General features: G+C 37.9%; 2 protein-coding genes across 11 annotated transcripts in view; one reads left to right on the top strand and one right to left on the bottom strand.

The window, feature by feature from the left end:
* The window catches only part of c02h10orf67 (chromosome 02 C10orf67 homolog), a 39,310-nt gene that overhangs the window by 7,574 nt on the left and 6,229 nt on the right, over nt 1-25,507 (bottom strand). Inside the window, exons 9-18 of one of the 10 annotated variants that reach the window (XR_009266023.1) lie at nt 22,938-23,003; nt 18,961-19,020; nt 18,805-18,884; nt 18,654-18,719; nt 18,494-18,581; nt 16,750-16,833; nt 16,591-16,672; nt 14,027-14,064; nt 11,883-11,980; nt 10,823-11,805 (exon numbers count right to left, since the gene is read on the bottom strand). Coding sequence is in view for 2 of the 10 variants with exons in the window: in XM_058744374.1 (XP_058600357.1) it covers nt 14,021-14,064; nt 16,591-16,672; nt 16,750-16,833; nt 18,494-18,719; nt 18,805-18,884; nt 18,961-19,020; nt 22,938-23,003 (642 nt within the window). In the remaining 8 variants the exon portion in view is untranslated. Of the gene's footprint in view, nt 1-10,814; nt 11,806-11,882; nt 11,981-13,287; nt 14,065-16,590; nt 16,673-16,749; nt 16,834-18,493; nt 18,720-18,804; nt 18,885-18,960; nt 19,021-22,937; nt 23,004-25,507 lie in introns of those variants that run through there. The other 9 variants (XR_009266031.1, XR_009266024.1, XR_009266019.1 and 6 more) reach the window with 9 other exon arrangements.
* On the top strand, nt 4,082-6,136 carry ptf1a (pancreas associated transcription factor 1a). Its single transcript, XM_058744418.1, has 2 exons — nt 4,082-5,613; nt 5,699-6,136. The coding sequence occupies exons 1-2, from the start codon at nt 4,803-4,805 to the stop codon at nt 5,899-5,901; spliced, it is 1,014 nt and encodes a 337-aa protein (XP_058600401.1). The 5' UTR covers nt 4,082-4,802; the 3' UTR covers nt 5,902-6,136.

Raw genomic sequence — 25,507 nt, forward strand, 5'->3', positions numbered from 1 at the left:
TTTTAGGTTATAATCCGAAAAGATTCTTCATTTTTATTATTCAAGTTTGAATTTTTAAACTTGTCGGTGGTTATTGTGATGTACGTACGACTTATTTGTAGTTGACTATTTTGCAGGATGAATAATGAAGAGGAATAGCAATAAGACTACTGCAGTGATGCAGGGCGACCCTCCACCCCCCGCGCTCCCCTTTTCCTGAGGTTTATTTGCTGGACGCTATAAGACAAACACCTCACTAATCTGAAACAGCCTGCGGGCAGCCATATTTCCAGATTAACACAGATAGACAAATCAATTAGTCTAGGATGTAGTGAATCAATAATCTTCTTAATCTCCGCGAGGATAAACGTAATAATAACTAGGCTATGTAACACTTTTATAGGTGCTGTTTACGCTTTTGAGGGGATTATATGATTAGCCTACGCTTCCAACTATACATTCCCCAGTTCCAGATCCGTGAAACTGATGCTTTTAATCTAGGATAAAATATAAATCTTCCTTTAATGGTTTAATCGAAGTTTTTTTTCGATCAAATACCTTTGGTACAGTAGATACAGGCTACATTGAGATGCTGAGTCTGGGTTTCTGCTGATAGGCTAATGAAGGATAAACCATTGCCTTTCTTAACACATTAAGGGGACAATGCGTCCCCGTGTGATGTGACACTTAAGAAAGAGCGCTTTATTTGTTCATCCCTGTGAATGCAGGAATCCCTCCACACCCCACGACTGCCGTTCTAATTTGTCTGGCAAGCTGGAGAACGAGCGCTCGGTGCGCTGTTGCTGCTCCTGTTGCTCTGGCGCATGTGGCTGGATTCCCAGGGATCCCCAGTGTTCTGCAGCTTGCGCTCCTAACATCTATGACCCTTCAAAGAGGCCATGAAAACGCAAAGCTCCTGTAGTCAATAGTTGTCTACCAGTCAACCTTTTTGAATACCAGGTCAATAAATGTAAAGTGTGGAAACAATGAAAGCCACTTGACAGGCACGTCGACAAAGTGTGGTGCCTTTTATCGTTTTACATTACCCAACACGCGAGGACGAATGCCACTCACAACGCGCGGCTTTTGCTTCAACAATTGTTGCTGAAAAATAGATTTTTTTAAATGGCCCACGAAGTGGAAGCCAAGTCAAAATCATGTCTTCTAAAACATTGTTGGTTCAAGAGGTTTGGTGCACCTACTATCAAGCCCATATTACCTTGTTAAGTAGCCCAATTATTGTCATTGATTGATTCATTTAATCTGCCTTTATATCTAATCCTTTCTCTAATCCTGTTTGACACAAGAGATTAAACGGATTAGCAGCGATTTCCACTGTATTTAGAATTAAATCAACTTTCCTCTCGTTAATCCAAACAGTTTGTAAAGCATCTGTAACATAATAATAATAATAATAACAATAATGTTTAAATTATGTTTAATAATTATTGTAAATATTATTATTAATATTGTTGGGGCTGGGGGGAGGGGTCTTAGTTTTCAAGCTTTTGACGTGCCTTTTCCTGCTGCTCGCCTCGTGAACTGTAATGCACCATGACCTGAAATAAGACGTCTCATTTATAATGCTCATCGTTGTAATATCTGTTCAAAAATCCATGTGTTGCTATTCCCATGCCAGCCCAAGGTCTGCAGCCGCGGCCGCTGAGATATGTGACATTGCTTAATTGATAGCGCAAAGGTGACGGTCACGGTCCTGTCTGTGCTTAATGGCTCAATGACTCGCTTTGCTGAACAACCGGTGGGCGTTCAGGTGCCACTTGTGTCGCTCCACAGTGGACTACAGGTGCACCATTCCAATTCATGGGCAGTTTATATGCGGGTTATGCACTTGAACGTGAACTTTGTGCTCTTGGGTAAATAGTCGTTAAGTGACATTTCTTATTTATGTAATGATGAAAAAACAAAATCATTAGGCTATTCATTGAAATGCGCGCAATATTGACGTAGAAATGCGTTCTGGTGTGTTTGCACCTCGTAATTTTTGAAACTTTCAAGCAATAAATTAATTAAACAGTCCTCTTACAAAAAAAAAAAAAAAAAAGAGAGACATTTATCAACACCTTTTTGAATATTCTAAATACGCGTTTTAGCATACAAGCTGTACGGCGGCTCTGTTCATTCAGTGCCGGCAGTGGGTCTCTTTGAGTGCAGAGCGCGCAAGTGGTGTGATTCCCACGGATTGTCCCTCGCGTTGCAGCTTGCAGCGGGGTGCAACAACCATACACTCACCAGACCCTTTTTTCCCTTTTACTAACAAAGTGACCCCCTCCATCTTTATTTGAATAGCAGAGAATAAGGGTTGTTTATGGGCTCCAACCAGTTAGCATCTCAGGTACCGGCGTAATTTGTTGTGAGGTGTCTTACAAACCTCCTCATTGGCGACCACTGTGAGGCACACTGCTCTTAATGCCAGTACCAGCCCCCTACATAATAAAACCATACCCGCTGCTTGTCGTTTCTCCGCTGGTATATTTATTCTTGTTTGTTATTCAAGCACTTGTATAATGATGCCTTGTGTTAAAAGAAAACATTAAAGCACCACTTTATAGGACAAAACTCCCTCTTTTCCAAAAATCTATGGGAATTTGTCGGTTAAAACGCGTGGCGCTCCCTGCTACTCTCAACTGCAACTCTACAATAATTGTTTTAAATGCAATTTAGTTTGTATTCGTAATACATTTGTTTTAAACGTTTTAAAAAATAAAAACATTGAGGTTTGAAGTTTGAATGCAGGATTGAACTGTTTTCCTATAGCCTACATATTTTATTTTATTTTATTTTACTTGAATGATTTATAGCTTAATCCATTGTTCTCTCACTTTTTAAAATTTATCTTTTTCCATAATATTAATGGACACAATATTCAAAATTCTCAGCTGTCAATGTGACGATACCATTTCAAAAGGTAGGCTACTTTTCAAAAGATGTGCACTTTAGTTGCTAATATGCATTTTTAAAATACTATTATGTACCTTTAAACTTTTATTATTTACCATATAGGGATAAATAAGGTACTTTTATATCTTAGAGTATCTCTTTCTTTCTGAAAATCCGCTCACTGGCTTGTATGTATATGTATGTGTATATATATATATATATATATATATATATATATATATATATATATATATATATATATAAATAATAAGACTGACATCTTTCACTGAATCAATAGATTTGAATATCTGAGTTTTAAAATAAAAACTAAACTTTTTTTTTTTTTTTTTTTTTTTACAAAACTAAGAGACAGTGATTTTAATTTGTCATTCCGCAGATGTCTTTCAAAAAGCGCCTCACTTTGGTACAATTCAGTGAGAGTCATTTTTATATTTGTTTTGACATTCCATTTTTTTTTTTTTCCCGTCTGTTCAAGAACACGTATTGTTATAGATTGGTCGTTTAGGGTGACTATAGGTTGTTCGTATTGAAAGCTGCAAACGCCCCCGCTTTAGCGCTGAAGCTCTTGCCTTATTCTTTTGATTGTTTCGTGGACAGGCGAGTGTCCACTGCTGCGATACAAACGTGCGGGCCTGGCATCCTACAGCCCGTGATTGATGAGAGACCTATTCTTTACCCTTTCTGCCTCTTAAATGACAGCTCCTTTCACTGACATCACTCATACACAAATGTTTGTGCTGTATTGTATGGACCTCGTGGACAACCAATGGGGCTTTAACATAGCTGCACGTCTTGATAATTAAGAGGCTGATGGAAGGGGCTTCGCGCACGCGAATGGTGAGGCTTGAATGGTTACCTGCTTTAAGAGGAGCCTCAAGGTGACAGGGTCAACAGTAGGCCTACCTACCTCTCTGACCCCTTAATTACATGTGACACTTTATCCAGTCAACGTTAATGGTGGAAAGACAAACGAAAGGACAAAAACTAACATTTAAGCGTCAATTATTAAGAGAGCGCAGCATATCCTTTAACTGCTTTTACGTGTCTATCTGTTCGTTGAACAGCAGAGGAACTGAGAAATTAGTCAATTCACACAATAACTGTACAACTTTTGGAAAATGTATAGACTTTCAGAAAAAAAAAATGTATAAAAGCTGTCACTTTTTGTGGTACTGGGCACTGGGGTACCTTTTCCAATGGTAGGCTGCACGTTTGTACCATATTTACCCTAAACGGGTGCATATTAGTACCTTAAAGGTAGGCTACATCTTAAAAATAAAGGTTCTTGGCATGTATGGTTTCATGAAGAACCTTTAACATCAATGAAACCTTTTCATTGCACAAAAGGTGCAAAAACAAGAAATGTTCACTGAAAGGTTCTTTGGGGAACCCAAAATGTTCTTCTGTGGCATAGATGCGAAAACCTCCTTTTGGAAGCTTTATTTTTCATACATGGTACATTTTAATACTACCCAGTGACAGCTTTTGCACTTTTTGTTTCTGAGAGTGCATGATGACACGCGTATTAATTATATTGTAAGGAAATTCATTTAGTACTAAAATATTGGTGCATTGCAGTTATATAATTGCACATGTGGGTTTCCTTAATTATTTTTTTTATTATAAAATTTAGTGTGCTGTAAAATCACATATTTCTGTCATTTAGGTCGAATAAAGTGCATGTAAACGATATAAAATGATTTAAAAATTTAAAAAAATATATAAGGGAAAAAATGATTTTATTTATTCTGGTCATTTATTAAGGTTCGACTGGGACACTGAAGGAGACACTATTTCTGATACAGTTGTCAATACAGGCAGCCGCTTTGTCGACAATTTAGGAGCATGTCCTGTCTCGGTGTTTTGGGCTCAGGGGGCGTGTACTGAGGGGGTGGCCTGTAAACATGCCTTATCCTAAGGTGAGCTGCCTCAGCTACGGTCGCTGGGGATGCTTGGCGCTGATTGGTTGGCGCTTACGGTCAATGGCACGCGACTATGGATGTAGTTATAAGAGTCCTCGCGTGCCGCCTTTCAAACTGAACCAACTCTTGAGCATCAAGAGGAAAGATCGAAGAGTCGGCGATTGTTGTTACTGGGCAACACCAACACAGCACATAAAAATGGACACTGTGTTGGATCCATTCACAGGCTTAGACTCCTTCTCCTCCCCTTATTTCGACGACGATGACTTCTTCACGGACCACTCGTCGAGGGACCACTTGGACACAGACGACTTTTTGGATGAGGACGTCGATTTCCTCACCAATCAAATCCAAGAATATTATAAGGACAGTCGGATATCGCAGGACGGAGATTATTGTGACGTTGGCAACTTCTCTTTTTCCTCGTCGTCTTCGACTTTCTCGTACGGATGCGCTGACAGCACCTCGGAACTGTCCCCTCACAGAGACGGTCCCTTGCTGAAGAGGCGGAGGCGCATGAGATCCGAAGCGGAGATGCAACAGTTGCGCCAAGCTGCCAACGTCCGGGAGCGACGGAGGATGCAGTCCATTAACGATGCTTTCGAGGGACTGCGATCTCACATTCCTACTCTACCATACGAGAAGAGACTTTCGAAAGTTGACACTTTACGTCTGGCAATCGGCTACATAAACTTCCTTGCAGAACTTGTGCAGTCCGACATGCCGATCCGGAACCCACACAGTGACACTTTAAACCAACCTAAAAAAGTCATCATTTGCCACCGAGGAACAAGTATGTATATCATTATTGTATTGTTTCATTATTATTATTATTATTATTATTATTAACCAACCAACTCTCGCTCGTTTTTTTCCAGGATCCCCATCTCCAAATGACCCAGACTACGGTTTGCCTCCTCTCGCCGGACACTCTCTGTCATGGACTGATGAGAAGCAGTTAAAAGATCAGAATATCATTAGGACAGCGAAAGTCTGGACACCAGAGGACCCACGAAAGTTGCACTTAAAATCATCCATCAACAACATTGAGAATGAACCCCCCTTTAACTTTATTTCCTAAGGCAGTGCCATTATTACTCTGTATACACATTGTGTACAACTGAATTGTATGGATATATCCATGTTTTGTTTATTTGTAATGTATTATTGTTACTATCTGTGTTTCAGCTTTTTAGTCTGAATTGAAGATAAGGCCACTGGCAATCATTTTGTGTCGTATTTAATTGTTTAATTGTGCTGTAATATATTTTTCTAATTTAATACGGATTTTATGTCAAACAAAACCTATTTTTTATACAAACGAAACTCGAAAATCATCTATATTTATACTGATATGATGACTCAATAAATTTGTCTAATATCTCACTCTCGTGTGTTCGAATCTTTCAATGAGCCCACAAGAGGCCTATATAAAACAATTCCTAGGACCATGTGGACATTACTATTGTTTGTTTGTTTCCTCAAAGCTCAAAAATAGTTGAACATTTCCAAATGAAATTAATTTAGGCAAACATGCATCACATGGTAGATATAATTCGAACTGTACAACAGTATAGCGTCAATATATGACCATATATCTTGTAGACAGGTCATCTTTTATTCTGTGCCTATGAATAGAGTCAAATCGTGCGATTAACTGTAACTAAAACGTGATTTCTGAATAGATACTTTAATGTGAGGTGTGAAGCCCTGGATATAGTGCAGAACGACAGCTGAAACATGTCACTATTTATCATTATGGAAATCTGACGGACCCTTGCTGTGTCTCTGACAGTTTGGGTGAAAAATAAATAAATAACGAAACAGGAGAGGAACGAGTATGTTTTAAAGTGTGGCTCCAAATTGGTAAAAGAGCCATGACGTTTCCTTTGCCTTGGGCAGTTGGCCTGGGCACACTGCAGGTGCTCCAAGGCGAAATTTTCCCGTGGTATCCGCTTGTGTTCTGTGTACCCAGTTGTCTCTACGTCAGCTCTCGCAGTTATTAAGAGGTAGCCCAAACACATGCCCATGTCCACATGTCCAAAGTAAACTCATGAAGAGCGACTGGAAGCTAATGTCATGGATGGACGGAGACTGGAATCACAGGTATTTATTTAATAATCATTTATCATAATGTAGCCTAATGTTTGTTATTGCTTGTTCATTATATCACATTATCAATACAATGTGTACGATCAAATCACTAGTGGAAATTTGATTACATTATTAACTAACGTTTACTGCTTACCAATGTATTTATTTCCCAATTTTGTTAGTTGTTATCATGTACGTTTATTATGCGGAGATGACTATTTAATTAGTGTCAACAATATTTCGCAAACGTCCCTAATGAATTGAATGAAATCTTAACTGATCGACATAATCCAACCTTTCCATGTATTAGCGCCTCATTAAACGCGTTGATTTCTGCTATCCAGGGCGCAGGACTAAAACCATGTAATCCCATTATGCTCATTAGAAAGTCAAATGTTACCAAGTCAGACTTAACTAAGATAAAGGACCCCAGACGTCTTATGGCGATTTCAACTATTTGAAATACCCGTGGTAACATTTCAATTTGATTAGGGGAAGACAAAAAATGCTGCTATCATTGTATTTTGGCATCTCACGCTAGTGAAAGAGTGTTTGAAAACAGGCACCGTACAAAACCCTTAAAGCATCTTTTGGAAGAGCGCCGATGGAGCGGAAGAAAAAGGCTGATGCACTGGATCTTTTCAGGTTTCTGTTTTGTCGCTTAGGGGTTTTGGGCTTGGCAAAGCTTAAAAGGCGACCATTTACTGCTTGTCAGGTTTATTACCGTTATTAGCTTATGTGTCCCAACGTCCCGCAGACTCTTTTGGGAAGTCCGCGACTGTGGATGCCCGTGGGTAGATAATGATGTTGTGCGGATAACGAATTAGAATAGCCTACTTGTTGCGCAAGTCGTTACGCTACAGGGCGATCTCATGCTGTGTTTGCGCAGTCGTGGAGATTTCATTAAATACAAGCTACAAACAAACATAATTCAATAATGTGGTTTTCAAATTAGCGTTTAGCGTAAAGTTTAGAAGTGGCGTTCTGCGTGCGTTAAAGCAGACCTATTTTGCGCAGTGAAATTCTAGCAAAATAAATCTGCTGTCGCCGTCATAAGTTTTTGAGCCCCGTGTAGTCTAAACCTAATTATTAAAGAAAGTGAAACGATTACGCGCGGTTTATAGCTATCAGTGTCAACAATCTTAGGATGCGCACTAAGCTGGGAACGACGCCTATCAAGATTCTCATAAGCGTTAAATCTGCTCATATTCGGATTATCCCCTGCAAAAATATGGAGGATAATACTGAAAATCTTTGAGTCGAGCGCATTTTCATTAGTGCATGGCAACAGTGGCATCGGGGTGCCAGCTGCCAGCTTGAACAAACACCAGTTGATTCCCCTGTACCCAAACTCTTTAAAGCCTACTAAATCCCCCATGTCCGAGTCGCGTCCCGGGGGTACAGCGTGATCCTCAATGTAACAAATATATCACTAATTATTTGTCCAAAAAATATTACCTCGGGAGGGCACAGGCTAACAGGTGCTGGAGAAAGCCAGGCTCATCACGCACCCCGGGTAGGGGGACTTTGTTGCCAAAGCACAGGCTGTCCAGGCGCCCCTAGTTTTACACGGTGCAGAGTCTGCAGATAATTGCCATGATATCTTTATTGCTAGGACTTTAACATCTCCGTCCCTGTCGAGTTTCTCCTCGATGCACCTGGTATTTCAAACTTGTTCTTTTTGTGCGCCTGGGTCCTGGACAGCAGCTGCTTAAAACAAGCAAAGAGGGAGGCCCGTCTCCGTCTACAACGTCTCCAAGACGTGTTGGCATGGTTGTCTTGTCTTTAATGTACCATTAGCCTTTGTCTTGGCACAATATGGGAACAGTAAAGCATGACGTGCGTTATAATAAAACACATTTTCAATGATCCACCCGGATTTAGGGCGCCGACGCGAGCCAGCCGACAGTATTGTTTTGTCCTCCAAGTCCCACGGGCAATAGACGCATTGCTGTGTCTTGATCAAGCCATTAAATTTATGTCCACCAATTTTTCACGTGCAGAAAAAAGAAGCCGAGCGCTGCCTTCTAAGCACATTGATTTCCCCGCCATCACCTGGCGCTCGGTTTAGAGGGAAGGGTAGCTAATGCGAGGCGCTTCGTAAAGTGACTCCGTTAACATAAGGCCCTCACCATCCTGCTCCATTGTTTCGTCTTGTTAATAACTCATTACCCGGATTTAACAAATCCTCCATTGCATATGTTTGGTGTCTCCATATTTTGATCCGTACGATTAAGCAGATGTTACGATTGAAAACTGAAAAGTCCAAGGCTACTCATGTCTGAAAGGAGAAGAGCGGTCTCCGCGCGGGCCTAACAAAGAGCCTTGGAGATCTTCAGAGAGACATTTACGACCAATAAACAGACTTCAACCTGCTCTATTTCAGCCATTGTGTCGTTTTTGAATAATTAAGGTTAATAAGAATAGGTTTGTATACTTTGAATGCCAGGACCACAGGTGCGGGGTGACATGATGAATGATGTGCCTGATTTTTGCCAAGCTTGAGAGCCCTTCTCTTGGACCTTCAAGCTGATAGAAAATATTGTCATTTCTTTAATTCACAGCATTACTTTCATTCAGGACAAAGCCGGGTGATGAAAAGCTTATGTTGTAATGAAACACACTACGTGGTGGCTGCGCTGCCTCAGAAAAGAAAGAGCGAGTCAATGCCCGGGCGCGCTTGGGTTTGTGCGCACGTAGTCTGCTCCATCTAAATCAAATAAAGGGGACATTTCCAACTTTTAAAAGACCACGTTTTACCTTTATTATGGCCTTTAAGACCGTATCCATTAAGCATATGGTGCGAAAGCAGCAGCCTTTGTACTGACGAAACCCTCGACAGAGCAACCGGTGTCTATTGCGAATCATTTAACTTCTTAGCAGCCAAACAGGATCCAGGGAAACAAGTGCACAAAAGCGCGCACGCGTGCAGGACTTTTAAGATAAAGAAAATATTGTTCAATTGCGCATAAAAGGAGAGAACGACCGCCTTAGACAGCACCTCATTCTCCTTTGTAACAAAAGACGCCAGTTACCTCCAAAAAAAAATACACTTATGCCATGACATTGGAGCTTGGAAAATAAAATATCACCAAGGCAAGCTGGGGTTTTGCGCACGGGATGCCCGACTAACAAGAGCGAAACGGGTAGCTGGCAGAGTTTGCTCGTCTGAAGGTAGTCTCCCTCTCTTCACCCCAAAGCTTGAATCCACTTGCAGCACAAGACTTGCCTCAAGATTTTTATTTTCTTGGCTCACTTTTTTCTATGAGGATTCCTTATACACTTAATGTGCTTCTCTACAAATGTTTATTCTAAATGTTTATTTGTAATCTCATTAAACAATATTCTTAATAAATGACTAAAATAATAACCTAAGTAAGCTAATTATTTTTACCTTGTAATAGAGGCCATGCAAAGTAAAATACTTAAACATAAAAAAAACATTATAACCTCAGGTATTATTATTAATATCTGAAGATCGTGATTACCATCATTTTTTAATAATAGTTTTGTACATTATGACATCACAATGGTTTATCGATGCACAGCAATTCAATGAATGGTAGGCTACTGGTGTTTTTCCAAGTCACGGTCAAAGCAAACTTCAAGAAGATTTGCGCAAAAAAAAAAAAAAAAAAAAGCCGAATGGTTACTTTAGAAGCCATAGCTGACCACACAAAACTTGCATTTGCCTAGTAGTGGTAATTTAGGCATAAAAGAAAAAAAATCGTTGAACTTTAAACTCGTAACACAAGGTTCACGACTAGCCACAATAGTATCTCTGGTGCTTTATAATAACAATTCAGATTGGTCGCCCTACACCAGGGACAGCTGGCTTTGCTTGGCCATGGAACCCCATACCACCCTTGGTGGACCATACACAACGACACTGACCTTACCGCGGGGGAAGCCAAAATGTGCCTTTGACTGAATTAGCCTCAAAGACGTCTTGCTATGATCTTTGTTCGCCACAGAATGGACTGAATATTGTTCTTAATATGAGAGGCATTGTATCCAGCTTTTGCGTGCCCCATATGAAATATTACTGCTCCTTTATTCAAACTCTCGTATTTCAAGGCAGGCATGTAGTTACCGTATGCGGTTTTGTGTCAGTGCTAAGATATCCAGACCCTGCCTGTCACTTCATTTCAATGCCTGGATCCCATACTTTTATTAATGTTTTCTGCTTTGTCCGAGCCCATGGCCAAGGGAATGAGGGCTTAGAAACTTGAAAAATTTCAGTACTCTCCATTCCGCTAGGCATGCAACAGTTCCATAAATAAATGATCGAATTGTGCAAATTATGCAATTACTTTATGTTAGTAATTTTCGTAGCATAATTTTAAAGCAGTGTTTTTAGTTTTTTTTTTTTTTTACATGACAAAAATGAAAAGTAAAATTTGGCTTAAAAAGGTTCTATTTTTTCACAGTTTTCCTTTTTTTCCTAACAGCAACTTCTTTCCTAATTTTCCAAAAGAGCCAGCGTTCTGCCTATGAGAAGTGAACAGCTTCGCGTTGATAATTGATCCCGTTTTTTATTCAGACTTCTACCTTCCGCAAAGAGACAGAAAAGTCGGGCTAAAATGTGATAAATTACAAATATGCAAATTTCATTCAGTAGCGTTTGTAAGTGTGTCTATCTGAAAGTGAATAAGGCCTTGCAGTCAGTCTGCGCGCACTCGGGGAGCTCGGGACCCCAGGGCGCGGATCAAAGCGCCCCATTCTTTTTCATCCCCGGTATTCTCCCACAAACGATTTCGATACAATATGTTTCCATGATGCACGTCATGTGCCCGGGACGCAGAACTCGTTGCATCTTTGCTCAATGCGTCGACCGCCTTTTGTTCAACAGGATGGACTTGAGAGGGTTTTTCCCCTAGTTGCCAGGTTTCTAAAGTGTAAAAGCATGCATCATTTTTCACCAGGTCTCGTTTTAATATTCACAAAAGGAAATCTATGAAAACAGACCTTTCAGTTGTTCGCTGGCATGAACCTCACTGCTGTCCAACTGATTTCTCCTATTATAAGCATTTCTCAGCAGGGATGTATTTGCAACACAAATGCAGCTATAACACACACACACACACACACACACACACACAAAAAAAAGCATATTTAGAGTAAAGACGTCTTACATTTTATGTCATTAATGCATAATTTCTCAAAACAATAAATAAAATCTATAAATAAACATATCTTTTGCTCTTTTGATAACATCTGAGAATAAAAATGGACAATATTATTATAATTAATTGCTTGAATTATTATTATTTCTTTATCTTTTTAAGCATCCAAGTACCCTTGGTAACCCTGGCACTCCGAAAAACTTTCAGTTCTCCGTTCCTCAATTGTTTTCCAGCTTTGAATGAACTTATAGCTGTGGCAGAGGGGAAGCAAAAGCGTAATACAGCAGCTCAGTGCAACTTGACCATAAGTTTAGAGTGATTGGCTGAAATGGCCTTGGGCCAGAGCTGGGAAAGCTTCCAGGCCAGACTCCCATTAACCCTCTATGGTGAAACTCTGCTGGAATCCAACACACCAGCCATCGCCATTTATCCACCGAGTAATGAAACTAATTAATTTCTGGAGTTCAGCTAAAATTCCACTTTGTTGTTTTACAACCTTAGCCTGAAACCCTGTGAAAGTAGCAAACATCTTTAGTGCGATACCCCCTCCTGAGATTGTTTTAGCTAATGATATATATCTGACATCTTATAGTAGTTTCTATGGTAACAGGGCTGCAAGCAGTTCGGACCATGCTGGTCTGTTCAGTAGCACAGCAGTATGGAAAAGTTGTTTTGTGACTCTGGCAATGGACCAGTTAGTGGAAGATTACAAGGAATTAGGCCATAATCACATAATCCCTGAGAAAAGGGTCACGGCACAGTGATCAGGCTGATCAAGTCATAACCCAATAACCATCCGTTGTACATGACAGATAGTTAAAGGAGAAATTGGTAATTGATTCTAAGCTTGTCCCTGAGGGTCAGTGGGGTCTGGAGAGACCTGAATTTGGAGAACAGCTCCGCAGGGGTTTGCCACAGACGGACACTGTTTATACAGAACACTACAGCTACCAGCCAAACCACTCTGTTCTACAGATTTAGAAGGTCAATGGTACTGTTTATCACTTCATACTAAAGCTTAGAGTTGATTTTTTTAAAGCACGTACAAAATGTAAAAGTATAGCCCATTTCTTATGATCATTTATTCTGTACAGTGGGAAGAAGCAAAAAAAAATAGACCGAGCGAAAGCGATGGGGGCAGAGCAAGACTAAAGACTGAAATGGTTTCGAGAGCCAAGATCTTATTGTTCAGCTTCACAGCCATTGAGATCGCCTCCAAAGCTGTGCATTCCGCTGGTTTTGTGCTGTATGCGGCATGCGGAAAGCGAAAGACCATTCTTGGAGCACTCTTTACTGTGGCAGAAGAATGCATACAGTTACTCATGTCTGCACCTCTCCAACAGCATTCAGGCTTAAGAGCTGCAGTAGACTGAGCCCATTCACAGCACAGTCAATTACAGTCAGTTAAAGTCACGATAGCCTTTGTTTTCTCTTAATAGGAGCTCTGTGTGGCTTCACTATGGGAGAAATCTAATGAATTTACTTAAAGAGATTTGAAGTTTTCTCTTTGCTTTGCTTGAAAGCATGCCAAGCGAGTTCAAACGCACTGTACAGTGCCATGATATCTTCACTGACAAAATGAACCGACTTTTCTTCAAGGTATGAAATAGGAATTGCTGTACATATGCTTTATTAGTGCGAGAAACTGATAGATCAATATCCTTAAATATAATAATAACTATGAGTTCAGTTTTTTAGATACTATTAATACACAATTAAAACAAAGTTGTTATTGATGTACAAATATATATATATTTTTAAATAAATCTCATTGTCATATTGCATAATCTCTTTGACTGCTCCTCAACTCCATGATTTTATTTCTGATTTATACAGGAAACAATTCTTCCAGAGTTTCATACCATCATCAAGTTTTGAAATGACAAAAACAGGCTGTGCACAGACTAAGCCATTTCTGTTTTAAATGTGATTTAAAAACCTAGGGTGGTTGCATGTTGAAAAGGGAGAAAGAATTCCAGTTTATACTTCTTCATCTTCCTCATCGGCAACGGTCAACTTGGGATCTGCAATTACATAAAACACTCAATTAGCAAAAAGCTTCACAATGCCAAGAAAATCAAAATGAATCTTTTACATCTAAAATACACCAAACAAGTTGGCTTTCACAAAAAAAGCCCAAAATGAATAGTTTTATTTTAAATTAAATCAAGGTAGCGCATAGTATTACCAGTCATATAACTGAATATCACTAGTAAATCATACATTTCATTCATATTAGAGCACTTATAAATTGCGATGCACGAACTGTGGTTTTAACCATCCCAAGTCATTTTTTGTACCAATCAAGTGAATGTGAGTACTGCCCATGGGAGGGGCAACATGACATTTCCCTGGCCGATTCAAAACAGGTCACGGACCCTCCATAGACACCAAGGCGGTGGGAGGGAGAACTTAACCACACCGTGTAACCGAATCAAACCAGTGGTTACCCCTTTTCAGCCCACTGGAATAGCCATAACAATACCATTCACTTTGCAGCAGAGAAGACATGCTCCTTTGAGACTGACTGAGAGGCTTTTTATCAACTGCGGGGCTTTGTAGCCTTTTAGAGAAAAAAGAAGAAAAAAAAAACAGAGAGGGAGAAACAGAAAGCTCATTTTGAAAGTTTGAAAGTTTTTCCTAACACATTTTATTTTATTTCATTGGGTGTGGCTCTAAATATAAGGTAAAAAGAGTCTTAATAATGGCAGATGACAGAATATGCAGTTTTACGTGCAGAAAAATCGTCAAGCTCAGGACTGCCCTAGTGCTGACCTAGGCCTTTCAGGTTGCTTGAACACATCAGAATTGCCATTGTTGAGGTTGATTAATTGAGTCTGATAAGTTACCATGAATGAAGATTGTTATAGTTTAATGTGGTGGCCCTGGGTTTGTAAATGCCTCTTTCAAATAGTTCTGCAGAAAAGCATATGGGCCAGACGTATTCATGAACAAAAAGAAAAAAAAAGGCAAAATTTATTATGGTTGTGTCCAAGCAGTCCTGTCCCCCTTCTTTTGATCATTTGCCGAATGACTTTGAAGCCATGCACTTGCCATATTAAAAAGGGAACATTTAAATCTTTTAGGAAAAAAAAAGGGAGATTTTACCATGCTGCTTAAGTTTTACTCTCTTTGACAGTGTTCGCAATGTGGTTAAAAAGTTTAATATTTAGTATATTAAACATTTAATTAAAATAAAAATGTGAATATTTTTCCTAAATATCTGATTATTCTTAGAAGACAATATTCATATTTAGAAATAAAGCTCAGCTAACATGACCCCTCAGACAGACAGACAGGCAGCCTTAACTTACATGTACAAACAAGAGCTTGTAAAAGTGCGTTTGCCATAAAAGCTTGAAATTATTCACACCAACTTATATTGGTGACACACTGAATAAACATAATCTGCTGTGTGACAACAATGTTTGCCAACTCTTTCCAAGTGTCAAGACCCTCAGTAGCCGGCGCCTTATCTCCAGTGTCTCAATTACTGTGTGTCAGTGGTGATGTATGGACCAGATTCCCGTGGTTTAGACAGGGGCCAGCTAGCAGTTGTAGAGGTCACTGGCCAGGCCCTCTGGACAGAGGACCAGTGACCCCCTTCATGCTGACCCACTATAAACTACTGCATTGGCCTGTAGACATCTCTATCCATCCAGAGCCAAGGCTGCAAGTACAAGGCTTTTCTCAAGTACTTAAGCAAATATGCAGAGGGTCAGACATGATGTAAAAGCCAAATACAATAATATTGAGAAATATGTTTACAATTTAAAATAAATGTTTTCTATTTAATATATTTTCATATGTAATGTATTCCTGTGATAGCAACATTTTACTAATTTAATTTAATTTAAGAATTTACTCCAGTCTTCAGTGTCACATGATCCTTCATTCTAATATGCTGATTTTGTGCTCAAGAAAAGTCTCTTTTGAGCAATTTGATAAAATAATAATAAAAATAAAATAATTTAAAAATAATAAAATATAAAAGTGTATATATTACAACATCACATTCATTCTAAGTGTATAAATCTAAACACTGCAGAAAGAAGAACCAATGCAAAACCAGTGACACACATCTATTGTCTAAGATTACTGGGCTGTTGAAATCCACCGACAGGATAGCGCTGTAATCTGGGCAGATTGATTAGTTAGCTTCTGTGCATCAGATATTTGTGTCTGAGAGCTTCCATATTGACAGAGGGTATTAAGTCTTTCAGTTATCTGGCCAAGTCATGCCTGCTAAGCTCATTAACCTAGATCCCAATCATCAGAAAGTCAATAATAGGCAAAAGAGAGATTAAAAAGTAGCTGAGGCAAGACAACTCTCTCCATCATTTCTCATTCCTGCTCCTCATGTGTCACTGCCAATATGATAATAGCGCACAAGGCAGCCTTTCAGAGTGATGAACATGTTTGGTCAAATCGATATCTTTGAACACGTTATGAACATGTTTTTTTGATGTGGTGAATTTGAGGACAGATTAAATTAGATGTTTTAGTTACTGGTCTGTGTTGTTATGTCTTTCAGGTGGTCATGCACTAACCTAATCCAGGAAGAGCATCTGCTCCTCTCTCACTCTGTAGGCTGATGTCCATCTTCAGCTGGCCTCCAGCACCTATACGTGGCTTATATCAGATGAACATTTAAGCTTCAAGTCCATCACACCAAAACCAGAACAGTTGTCAGTTGAAAGGTTTCTTACCAAAGGAGCCATATTACTATAGCCCAGCCTTTTAAAAGTACTGTCTGCTGGACTCTTCTGCCGTGGTGAGCAAGGAGTATCCATCTGCAAGAAAAAAACATCTGAAATATCTCCAGTTGTCATACACGTGTTGGTTTTACTTTATTTGTGAGGACATCTCATAGATGCAACTGTTTTTATATGTTATATTTTTGATATTTGCTAAACTCCAACCCAAACTCTAAACCTAAACCCTCACAAATCTGTTGAAAACATTTTATTGATCTTTTGATTAATGAGGGCCACTTCAAATATCTCCTATCATTAAGGTCTTCTTTTTTTTTTAAAGTTTGGATGACACTTTAGTTTACAGACCAATTCTCACCATTAAGTATGACCATATTTAAGATACCTGAACCCTACCCCATACCTAAACTTACTTACTATTAATAAGCAGAAAATTAGGAATTGGTCCCAAAACTAAAATGTGACCACATTTGGTCCTAAGAGCCAAACCTATACACAAACACACATATTTACATCGCCAATCTAAATGCTGAAATATTGTAGACCTCTGTTGTTTTACAGTTAATCATAAATACTTCAGACAAATCTAAATCCACACCCTAACAGAAAACGTTGCACTTTTACAATTAAAAAAATACATGTATTTGCTATATTTATATTTTCATTTTACATCACCAGATGTCCCCAAATGGAGTATTTGTCAGATTTAGCTAACTTCTCGGAACAAATTTATCTCCGGAAATTATAGTGAAATAACTCATAAACACATGTACTGTATGTACACTATTATTCAAAACTTTGGATTTCAGTAAGCTTTAAAAAAAAAAAAAAAAAACTTTTATCCAATGTTACAAAGATTTCTCTTTCAATTAAATGCCGTTCTTTTGAACTTCTATTCATTAAAAAAATCTTTAAAAAGCCATTGCAGTTTCCACAAAAATATTACAACTTGATAATTATAAGAAATATTACCACCAAATCAGCATATTAGAATGATTTCTGAAGGATCATGTGACTTAAAACTGGAGCAATGGCTGCTTAAAATTCAGCTTTGCCATCACAGGAATAAATTACATTTTAAAATATATTAAAAGAGAAAAACTGTTATTTTAAATTATAATAATATTTCACAATATTATACTGTTTTTACTGTATTTGTTACCAAACAGATGCAGCCTTGGTGAGTATAAGATATTTGATTTCTTTCAAAAACAGTAAAAAAAAACCTCCAAACTTTTGAAGGTTATTATACATGATACAAATACAATATATACAGTGGCAAACATTGGGTATATGTCCTTTTTAAGACTTTCTAAGCTGTTTTCATGTGCATTATTTGTGTAATAAATGACATCCGGCACAGGCAGGCCTCAACGAGGTGATTTGAGTTGCGTTTGTCCTCCTGGTAAATGGGGTGTGGGGTGCAGTGCAAAACAAAAACAAAACTTATGCATATTCATCAGCCTTCACAAATTGAGGCCAGAGATGAGGGGCTTAATGTGCGTGCACCTGTTAAAGTCTGTTCTGGGTTAAACTCTGTATATGTGCTCTGTGTGTGTGCGGGACAGGCCACAGGTGCAGATTTCATTAAGGGTTACATGATTAAAGCTCCTGCCCTCTTTCAGTGTGGTAAGATCGGCTTTGATGAAGAAAAGGACATGTTTTGGTGTAAATATCATGGAAGGGCATATTTATTCAAAGTGGACAAAACTGTAGCACTCTCAGAGAAGGGACTGACCGCAAAGCTGACTGAGGCGTTGTGCAGAATGGCTTCCTGCCGCTGCAATGTCTGCCGCAAGAACATCTCATCCTTGATGGCATGGAAACTTAAGAGAGAAATAGCCAATGTAGAAGAGCTCATGGAGTCAGTTGAAAAAGCAATTAGAGTTGCGGTGTACCTCTGTCTTAAAATCTCAAACTTCTTTTCCCACACCTGATTGGACATGCACAACTGCTTACTGAGCCTGATAACATTAAGAAACGATAAGAACAACATGCAGAGGGCAGTGGAAAGAACAAGTACTGTACTCTTTTAAAATTGTATTATACCTTTCAATCTCCTTTTTCTGCATTGCTTCAGTGTTTCTAAGTTCTTTTATGTTTTGAGCCAACTCTGTATCCCCAGCAAGCTGAAGGAAAAATAAAGTTAAGATTCAGATATGTTTATTCATGCATGTAGTTCCACTTGAACAAAGTGAAGGGTACCTCCATGGTTGTAGTTTCTGCTGGCTTCTGCTTCTCAAGCTTCTTTTCAATGGCTGCTTTCTGACAACAGAAGAATCACAAAACACATCCTAAAATTTCAATGATGCATTACTGTATATGTCAATAAAAGAATACACATAAAATGTTACTTTTGTTTCCTTGTATTTTCATTACTGTACGACCCAAAAATTACAAATATGTCATCATTTACTCATCCTCATGTTGTTCCAAACCCATATTAGTTATTTTTTCCATGTAACACAAAAGAAGACATTTTGAGAAATGTCCATATAATGACTGTCAATAGGGTCCAAATATCATCTTTTGTGTTTCAAAGAAGAAAGAAGGTTTAAAGCAGGTTTAGAACAAGATAATAATTTTCATTTTTGGGTGAACTCTCCCTTTAAATCACTGAATCTGGCAACAAGTTTCATGTGCCGGTCCACCTCAGCTCGGAAGAAAGGAAATGGTTTTCCCAATGGAGATTTAAATGGAGGGCCATATTCTGTGTCATTATATCAATCCGTCGCTCACAAAGGGTCATTTTAACACCAAATGTCCACTTTGTGTGGCATGTCCAATCAAGGCCTGACACAGCTTTGTGGAATGTCATGTTGGCTGATTGAGTGCATACGTTCAGAGCAGTGTGAAGGTCAGGTCACCTCAGGTCAGCTCGGACATCCACTTTTCCACCCATGTTCCCCCAAAAAGGCCTAACAGAACGTGGGATTCCCTTTTTAAGTTTCTCTTAGTAAGAGTGGGTGCAGAGTGTGTTGTTAGTCTAACCCAACACAGAAAGGATGTCAGTCTACCCTCTTCTTTCATCCTAACCAAAGAAAACAAAGAATAGGCGAAAGAAAGTTTCCTTGCCATATTGTTCAAAGAGCCATTGTGTGCAAAAAGGAGTAGGTGTTGATTTGTGACAATATGATAGTGAGTTGTGTAAAGCCTCTGAAGTCCTCTGCTTTGAGAACAGACACTAATGAAGGCATGCTACACTTCAGTCCGTTTCCTTACTAGTCTGATGGATGCAGGATGCACATTTACAGTTTAGACAGAAAATACAGATCATTCAACCGAAGAGCAACCTTGTGAGAAGTTTTGATACATTCCATGAACACTACCACTCAAAAGTTTGGGGTCAGTAAGATTTTTTAAAGTATCTTGTATTGTATGAAGTAACTTCATGAAGAACTGTACTATTGTGAGAGATTTATTCAATATAAGTTTTCTATTTTAATATATTTTAAAATGTAATTTATTCTTGTGATGGCAAAGCTTAATTTTCAGCAATCAGTACTCCAGTCTTCAGTGTCACATGATCCTTCAGAAATCATTCTAATATGCTGATTTGGTCCTCAAGAAACATGTCTTCTTATTATCAATGTTGAAAACAGCTGCTTAATATTTTTGTGGAAAATGACACATTTTTTCAGGATTCTTTGATGAATAGAAAGTTCAAAAACAGCATTTTTATTTATTTATTGATTTATTCATAGCATTTATTTATTTTTTATTACAGAAACTGGAATCTTTTGTAACATTATAAATGCCTTGAATATCACTTTTGATCAATTTAATACATTCTCATTAAATAAACATATTAATTTCTCAAAAAAAAAAAAAAAATTACTGACCCAAAATTTTTGAACGGCAATGTGTATTTGGGTAAAAAAAAAAATTAAAATGACCTGATTTTGAAATATAGTGTTTCTATTCATTCAAGCACAGATCCCACGTTTATAGATCTATTGTTTGTCAAGGTAAATAAATCAAACTGTTTGCGCATTGTACGCAAGTTTGAGTCACTGTCTATAGAGGGCCAGGCACGTGCCAGTTAAGATCGAGGCTTGGGCGTTATAAAAAAAAGATAAGAGTTCCACACATTTCCATAATAACTAGCCACTACAGTGGCCAAGCTCATTGTATGGGTGCCCTTTATGAAGTGGACTTTAAACCGGGCTCATTGTCCACATCTATTCAGCTGTACCCCATCACCCACTCCAGCCTGTCACTGTGTTGTATCAGCTGCATGCCACATTCCACCCTCTGCTAGGCGCTGACCGCCTCCTCGGCCGCCTCTATGCGGTCACCATGTTGACAGAGTCATCGTGCTGATCCCCCCTCCCAACTCTAGCCTCACCCTTCCCATCCAACAGAGCCTCAACAAGCCATGAACAAGCAAATAAAAAAAGGGGAAGCATATGTAAGAAGCCTGGATGCTATGGCCGCTTGATCAGCTTCATGTAAGCTATAATATTTTATTATAAGCTATAGTGTGTTCATTAAAAGGTATGTAAGATTAGCACTGGATAAAAATTCTTTATGTTAGTTCATGGTACAGTAACTGATGTACATTAACCAGAAATTTTAATTAATAATGTAGTAGTCAATTTTGAACATATCATTAACCAAGATTCATAAATGCTATAAAATTATTGTTCATGTTAACTTATATACTAAAAATTTGTTGAAAAGTATTACAAAAGTTTTACATATTGTTCTTTATGTGTGTGTGTGTGTGAGAGAGAGAGAGAGAGAGGATAGTAGCTCAGTCATTTTTTATCCGATTCCAACAAGTCATATATCATTTTGAAGGTATTTTAATGGAGAATGTGAAAATAAAAAGAACTCATTTTTGAAAATTTGCGCATTCCGACTCATTTTGCCAGAACGGGTCACAAATCTATCAGTATTTATTTATTTATTTATTTAATGTATTTATTGCATTACAGCTTAAGACGTCTCTTAAGCCTTATCCCATTCTGTCCGTTTTAGGGACAAAAAAATCCCAGAACCAGTTAATCTGTAGGGCACTGACAACATCATTTTATATAATTAGGTTAATAATTATATTAATTACAACATAAAAAAGATCAAAAGATACATGCACGTGGACTTACACATTTTTGTGCGGCAAATAATAATTTGAAACTCATTTGATACTGACCTATGACATCCTGTGAAATGACATCTGAATTTACATAATTTCATGGATGTAACAGTAAAACAGTTCAGCTCAGAGATGAAGACTAAGCTGAAATGCAGGCAAAACTATTTCACAAATGCTTGCAGATCATTAAAATAACTATTAAAAATGGGTATAGATCATGTTGGCAACAATTTACAATAAGTTCTCTTTGGTTAACATTAGTTAATGCATTAACTAACATGAACTAACAATGAACAATCTATTTTTAGATCATTTATTAATCTTTTTTTAATCTTAGTTAATACTAACATTTAAAAATATTCATGTTCATGTTAATTCACAGTACATAAACTAATCTTAAAATATAACTTTACATTTTAATAATGTATTAATACATTTTGAACTAATCATTAATTAACATTAATAAATGCTATATAATTATTGTTCATGTAAAGTTAACTAATACAGTTTTTAACATTAGTTAATTCAGAACTAACAAACTAAGTATGAACGACATATTTTGATCAATTTAATGCATCCTTTTGGATTTTTTTTCCAAAAAATTCTTACTGACCCTAAACATTTGAAAGACAGTATTTTGGTGCGAAAAACATTATCAAATAAAATCTTACTGACAGTAGTGTACATAAACATAAATAGCTTGAATTGTGAATTAGCAAGGTTATAATTCACATCTGTGACAGAAAAAGCATTTTTGATGTGTTTTCAATGAAAAAAGAAAAAGATCTGCACTTGACGAAGGGAGAGGGGAGCTATCATCCATCACTCAGGGCTGTTAATGAATGCATTTCACTGTTGGGACGGGTTGAATTTTAACCGCAGACTCATGGCTAAAATCAATATGACTTGGACACTGCGTGTACACCTTATCCTCTGTCTTTGCTTTAGGACACTGATGTCTGCGGTAATGGAAAGACCGTCCACTGGTCAAGGGTTCAAGACCTCCAAACATCCTGAGACAGATAGGACTCATGTCAAGTCCGTGCCATATCTGAGCATGCGTTCAGCTGGGTCTTATACTCACCTCCTTCATGCGTGAGGCTTCAATGCATGCAATTTCTTGCTTCATTTCCTCTTTTAACTGTTTTATCTGCAAAAGATAATAAAAAAGTTATGTCACAAACGAGAGTGGACAGTTGGTCAGACTTCATGTTGTTCACTTATTTGCAACCACCCAAAGGTTTCTTGGATATTTACACCCAGGTTAAAACTTCAGAGGTGGTCAGCCAATAGTGCTGTTCACAAGTGCAGTTGTGTGGTTGACGGGCCGTCTTTTCACAGAGGCGAAGCTTGCACCCAGCTGAGCTTCACACTCCACTCTGGCCTGGGCTTCAGCCTCTCATTATAGGTCTTTCCTGCAGCCTTCTGGCTATAGAAACTAATTTTCTGCTCCATTGATCAAAGTCACCAAAATAAAGTGGAGAAAAATGTCATTTTTTCAAAATGTCATTTTTTCACTTTACATTTTTATGCATAGCCACCATGCTAGACCTTAACACTGAGTTTGTCAGTCACAGCACAAAGGGGCGGCTCAACAAAGGGTGCAAGACTGAAAAGAGGCCAATCTAAACTGCTACACTAAATATGGATAATCCTTTTCTCCCAGTGGCTCAAACAACATTAAGGAGGTCTTCATTAGTGGTTTTAACCAGGGCTTCCACATGGAGTGTGTTTGGCCACCACCTGCTCCATTAGTCTCTTTCCTGGTCCTACCAGGTTTTGTGGCCACTCAGTATTATGAGAAGAGCTGGAAGAACATTACTGATCTGAAACTAATATGCCTCTCTATTATAAAACACTTAAAAAATAAATAAAGAAAGAAAGAAAGAAAGAAAAGATAAAAAAAAATACTGCAACATAAATATGTAATTAAAAACTATATCAATATATAAATATATAAAATTATAAATAAAAAGATTACAATTAAAACATCTTTTCATTTAAAAAAAAAAAACAGTCTGCACTGCAGAACAGTGGTAAGCTTTCTAGACATTTACCATGTATTTTATTTAAATAAACAACACATTTAAAGCAATTTAAAGTTTTTATTTTTTTTCAATGAATGCAACATAAGTAATTAAAAACTGTATCATACAGTATATCTGTATATTAAATTATGCATATGAGCATAATAGTAATATATTCAATACATATTTAAAATATTCAAATAAAAAAAAAAAACTATTTAAAAAAATGTGTATTGCAGAATATTGTTATATTAATTTCAACACTTCATTTTAAGTGGTGAGCTTTGTAGTAATCAAATCACTATGTCATCAAAAATGCATATATGTGATACATATGAGCATATTCAGAAAATATACACATATTTCTTCTATACTTTAAAAAAAAAAAGCATTTTTACCTTTGGTAAGTATGGTCTTGAAGTAGATTTTTTGTGCATTTGCTTTAGTTGTACTGCATTAATATAAACCAAAAGTAAACTAACTAACAAGCAACAAGTGACAATAATAAACATCTGTATGCATAGTTTTCTTTACTCTGCTGAAGAGCTGTGCTAATATGAGCGTTTGATTGCAGGGTAAATTATGCCAGCTTTGACAGGACCCTTGCTGCTTGTCTCCCAGCAACCCTGCAAGGCCAGAGGGAGACTTTTAACCTTCTAGATTCTGTGTGGCCGAATTCAATGGCTGAGTACCATAGAGTCTTTCACACTCTTTTTACGTTGTCCTCTGTGTTCATATTTTAATTCCAGCCATTGTGTGGCAAACTTGGTGCATATTGTTCCTCGCAATCAACCGCAGATGCTGTGTAAAATGATACTTGCTAACCAGTGCTTGAATACACTTTGTCTGTAAAAATGTTTAAGTATGTAAATAAAAGATTCTGTGTTTTTTAAATATTTCAAATTGTATTTAAAGATTTGGATGGTAAAATAAAGCGATTGGCTGACATTTGAGCTCTGACTTATGAATACAAGGCATCAGTCCAACTAAGAGCGCATTCAAAATGCACAACAAAGCACTCTGACCACATGGTTTCTTACTGTAGTGCAATAATATCAACTCTGGCATGGCCCCAATCTTAACACCACGCAGTGCTACTTCACACACACTTCATCTTTACTGCACAAAAGATAAAACACTAAATAAACAATACTATATCAATACATGTCAAAAACGCTGTGCCACGTCCATTCACCAAATGTTTTACCAATATTAACATGCTACAATGTCAGCTCGGTGCTTCATATCGTCAGCTGTGCTTGATCACATATCATAAAATAATTTAGTGCTCCCTCATGCACCAGTTGCTCCAGAGTATTTAATTCATGGTAATTTGCTCCGCTGGCATGCTTCTCTCAGCTCACACGAGTAAAACATGCAAAATTATGAGGGACAACATTGTCTAGGCTGTAAACCTCACATACTGTATGCTGCCCTATTTATCTTAGATGTCACACGGTAACCATTTCTGGTAAGCAGAATTATTTCCAGGGAGAAACAGGAAAACCAGTGTATGTAATGGAAGAGAATGTGGCCAATTATTTAAAAATTTCATAGCATAAATGTGAAGCTCATAATTTATAAAAGCACTTGTTCTGCTAAAACTTAATAAACATGGCAACAAAGT

Source organism: Onychostoma macrolepis, chromosome 02 (genome assembly GCF_012432095.1).
Source record: "Onychostoma macrolepis isolate SWU-2019 chromosome 02, ASM1243209v1, whole genome shotgun sequence".
Lineage (NCBI taxonomy): Eukaryota > Metazoa > Chordata > Actinopteri > Cypriniformes > Cyprinidae > Onychostoma > Onychostoma macrolepis.